Source organism: Pteropus alecto, unplaced genomic scaffold, assembly GCF_000325575.1.
Source record: "Pteropus alecto unplaced genomic scaffold, ASM32557v1 scaffold110, whole genome shotgun sequence".
NCBI classification, from domain to species: Eukaryota; Metazoa; Chordata; class Mammalia; order Chiroptera; family Pteropodidae; genus Pteropus; species Pteropus alecto.
The window spans coordinates 4,197,952-4,201,790 of record NW_006431920.1 but is presented as its reverse complement, the minus strand read 5'-3'; the positions used below and the strand labels follow the sequence as shown (position 1 = coordinate 4,201,790).

General features: G+C 43.7%; 1 protein-coding gene across 1 annotated transcript in view; it reads left to right on the top strand.

Moving 5' to 3' along the window:
* The window catches only part of COL4A3 (collagen type IV alpha 3 chain), an 82,805-nt gene that overhangs the window by 61,010 nt on the left and 17,956 nt on the right, over positions 1-3,839 (top strand). The window contains 5 exon segments of the mRNA XM_015585385.1: positions 508-588; positions 956-1,054; positions 1,302-1,349; positions 2,733-2,918; positions 3,429-3,559. Of these exon segments, the coding sequence (XP_015440871.1) occupies positions 508-588; positions 956-1,054; positions 1,302-1,349; positions 2,733-2,918; positions 3,429-3,559 (545 nt within the window).

Genomic DNA, 3,839 nt, shown 5'->3' with positions numbered 1-3,839 from the left:
TTCCAAGCCACTGGGGGTCAGGACTTCAATGTACGAATGGAGAAGCAACACAATTCAACCTGTAACACTGTTGTAATTTTTTTTTTTTCTGGCATGTTTCAAGGTTGAACGTTGGCTTTTTTTCTCATTTGCTTAGATTTCAGTTTTTGTTTCGTTTCATTGAAAACAACTGCTAAGCTACTGGTTTGTAGCTTCAGGTCTTACTTAAGAAGATAATATTCGAATTATCTTTTCAAACACTGAAAGCTTCAATAGGTTTGCTGTTAATTCCCAATTAAAGCAATAAATCAGATATTGAGTGGTCCACGTGGTTAGTGAATGCACATCTATGAAAATGATTTGACACATTGCTGTGCTTCTCTGTGGAAATAGGACAAAAGCCTGAGGTGACTGATAACAAGACTGCTTCCTGGAGGCTAGAGTGAGCTCAGTTAAGAACTGACTGTAAGAACTGACCATTTCGGCCATTGTTGTAAACACTTATCTTTTGGTATTCTTCATTTACAGGAAAGCCAGGTCCTGCTGGTGATCCAGGGTTTAAAGGAATCAGAGGCTTCCCTGGCTTTCCAGGAACAAAAGGCCCTCCAGGTTCCATTTTTGTACTTTGTCTCCTTCCCTTTTCCGAGGGAGGTATGTTTCCTCCTGAGTCTTGACTCTGTATACCTCTGTCTATGAGCCATGACTGCTCTTTACAAGGTAGTGACCAGTTATCCTGTTCTCAGACAGAAATACACAAAAGGGAGGTCCGGTATTTATACCTAATTCAAAGATCTGCCAACGTGGACATCCCAAAGTGATAATTCTCATGACTGTATTAACGTGTTCAGTCTTCACTGTGAATTTAGCTTCACTTCATAACTAGAGTTCGGATAAATGAACACCTTTACCCGAATTACACACATCCGGCCCATAGGCATTGAATGGCATTTTTGAATGGCATTTTTTTTTTTTTCAGGTCCTCCAGGATTCCCAGGAAATCCTGGACCAATGGGTATGAGAGGTAACCAAGGACGTGATGGGATTCCTGGGCCAGCAGGAGAAAAGGGAGAATCGGGTACAACTTGCTCATTATCTGGGATCCACTGGTTTTATTTTGCATGAAATAATTAGTGACACCGTCATCCTTCACTGCTCTGGAGATTCTTCTCTGTCGGAAGGGATGCTTCGATGTGTTCTGGGTGTGGGATAATTAATCTTCCTTCTGTTGCCAAAGTGAAAGTGACCAAGTGCAAATTATATATACGTATATAATGAAATTAACCGCATAGAAAATGCTAATATGCCAAAATTACCTCTTTCAGGTTTGCTGGGGGCACATCCAGGCCCAAAAGGGAACCCTGGTGCTCGAGGTGAGCAGTTCTTTCTGATACACATTTTCGAGGACAGAATCTAATTTAATATGCCTGAAATACAAACTTAACATGTTGCATTAAAGAAGTCTCAATGACAGATAATATAGGATGTTTATACTCTTAGCATTCAATGAAAAAGGCTTAAGTATTACGTTCACGACAAAGTGAATGAATTAGAAACTGTGACCCAATTTTGGAATTTCCTTCTATAAAAGTCTTTAAAAATAAAAAGAGACTGTGTATTTGCTTTGTGTTTGTCATTAGCATGGTTTAAATGAGTCACCTCCTATGTAAAAGGTGGCTTCTCAGTGAGCATGCCTATTATATAATATATATATAATAGCAGTTACTACTGCTATTCTGAAATGCAGTAGTAACACCACCCCTTTCCTACCTCCTATCTTTGTAGGTCCAATTCCAACCCCCAGAGCCCCTTGGGGTTCACACTACTGTTTATACAGGGCTATCCAGTAACTCTCTCAACTTCTCAGACATGGCAGTTTACTGAACATGTCATTCAACGTATATTCAAGATTTTTGTTTGACAGACTGCAATTCTGGATTTCCCCCACCAGCGTTTTATAAGATAAGCAGCTCCTTTTAAGTTTTTCCATTTTGTAGAGAAACCTGACAGAAGAAATACTAGATTATTTGTACCTTTTATTGACCCTTTTCAGCCATGGGTCCTGTGGATAGGAGTATTTTATTAGCAAGGAGGCCTGTCCCTGGTTATCGACACTCACCAGGACCAGCAAGGAGTAGCCCAATGCCACTGAGAAACTCATAGAGAGGCAGAAACATCCTCCAGACTTGCCCGCTCAGCTGCGAAAGCGGACGAGAGCCGTCTTTTTCTGTTCGTTTCTGGATGATTTGATAGTCCTCCTGGTGGAGCTCGATGTCCCCATATCTGTCACAGCCCTCCCTCCCCCGTGAGCATGAAAGCTCTCCCGGTCTCGTTCACAGCCAAGTTTTAGAATTATGGCCAAAAGGAGCATTTCTATTTATTTTCCTGGGCTAATCTCACATTTTAACCGCTTGGAATGAGAACACTTTAGCATTTAATTGGAAATAAAATTTGATATAAAATTATCACATGTAAAGTAACAAAAAAAATCCTCAAAAAAATAACAAATGGCCTAATTATGTAAGTAAATGATTACGTACCTCAGTCCCTTGAAGATAACTAAATATGAAGAAGATATTGAGACTTGGAAGGTGGGAATCCTTTTCAGTAGTTTATTTTCCCAAATCTTAAAAAGAAATCGCATTGTAAAACAAGGAAGCATTTTAATAGAGTCAGATGATAGGACCTGAGACAGCATCTTGGTGCCTCAGACCTCTGAGGCATTACGGAAACTTATCACGCCTTTCTCTTTGTAGGGGCCAAAGGAGACAGGGGCGCCCCAGGCCTGCCTGGCCTCCCCGGCAGGAAAGGAGCAGTGGGAGACGTTGGGCCGCGAGGCCCCACAGGTGTGGCCGGGCTCCCGGGGCCACCAGGGTTTCCTGGTGCACTCGTCCCTGGCCAAAAAGGAAATCGAGGCCCACCAGGCTCAAGAGGAAACCCAGGTAGGGGGTCTACTTTTAAATAAAAGAATGAAAATAACCTTAAAAGCTTTCGATCTTCCCCTCGTGTGGCTTTGCGGCTGCTTTGTCCCTCTGGTCTTCTGCATCTTTCCATCCACACGTGTCTCGCCTGGAGGGCACTAGAGCTGCTGATGTTGTTGAGGCAGAGGAACCTGTTTGGAAAATTAGTAAATACCACGTTAATGAGCCCAAAAGAGAGACATGCATCCATTCGCCAATATTTATTGGGCTCTACCACGTGTCAGGTACGGAGCTCGGCACAGATTCTGCTCTGACAGAACTTCATCAAGGAGAAAGGGTTCTTGCCTCGTGCCAGGTGCTTCCCTGGCAAAATCTCATTCTGTCTTTACCACGATCCCATCACACTCCCAAAGGTGGGGGAACGTTTGGGGTAACGGAAGGGGCAGGGTTTGCACTTGCTTCAAAAGAATCACCCACAGAAGCTGCCAGGCTCCCCGACCGGCAACACTGACAGGCTCTCTGTGAATTCAGGTGAACCCGGTCCCCCTGGACCTCCAGGGAGTCACGTAAAAGGCATCAAAGGAGACAAGGGATTTATGGGCAAGCCTGGCCCAAGAGGACCACCTGGAACTGTAGGAGACCCAGGGCCACCGGGTCACCTGGTAAGTGTGGAAAATTATTTTGACTTCTTACATTCTTCCAAATCGATTTCCAGGGTCGGATGTACGTGAGGCAGCAAAAGCTTCCCATTGGTGATGCTTCTGTGCAGTGCATCCAAGGGAAGACAGAGCCCAGAAGGTTCAAAGACTCAAAGACTCTGAAGCATTGGACAGATCTGGCCTCTAAAAGTTGCTTACGTGGGACCCTTCTCTATGTCATTTCTCACCTTTGCTTGTTTAGTTTCTGAACAAATCCAGTGATGGAAGCTTCAAAAGACACCTA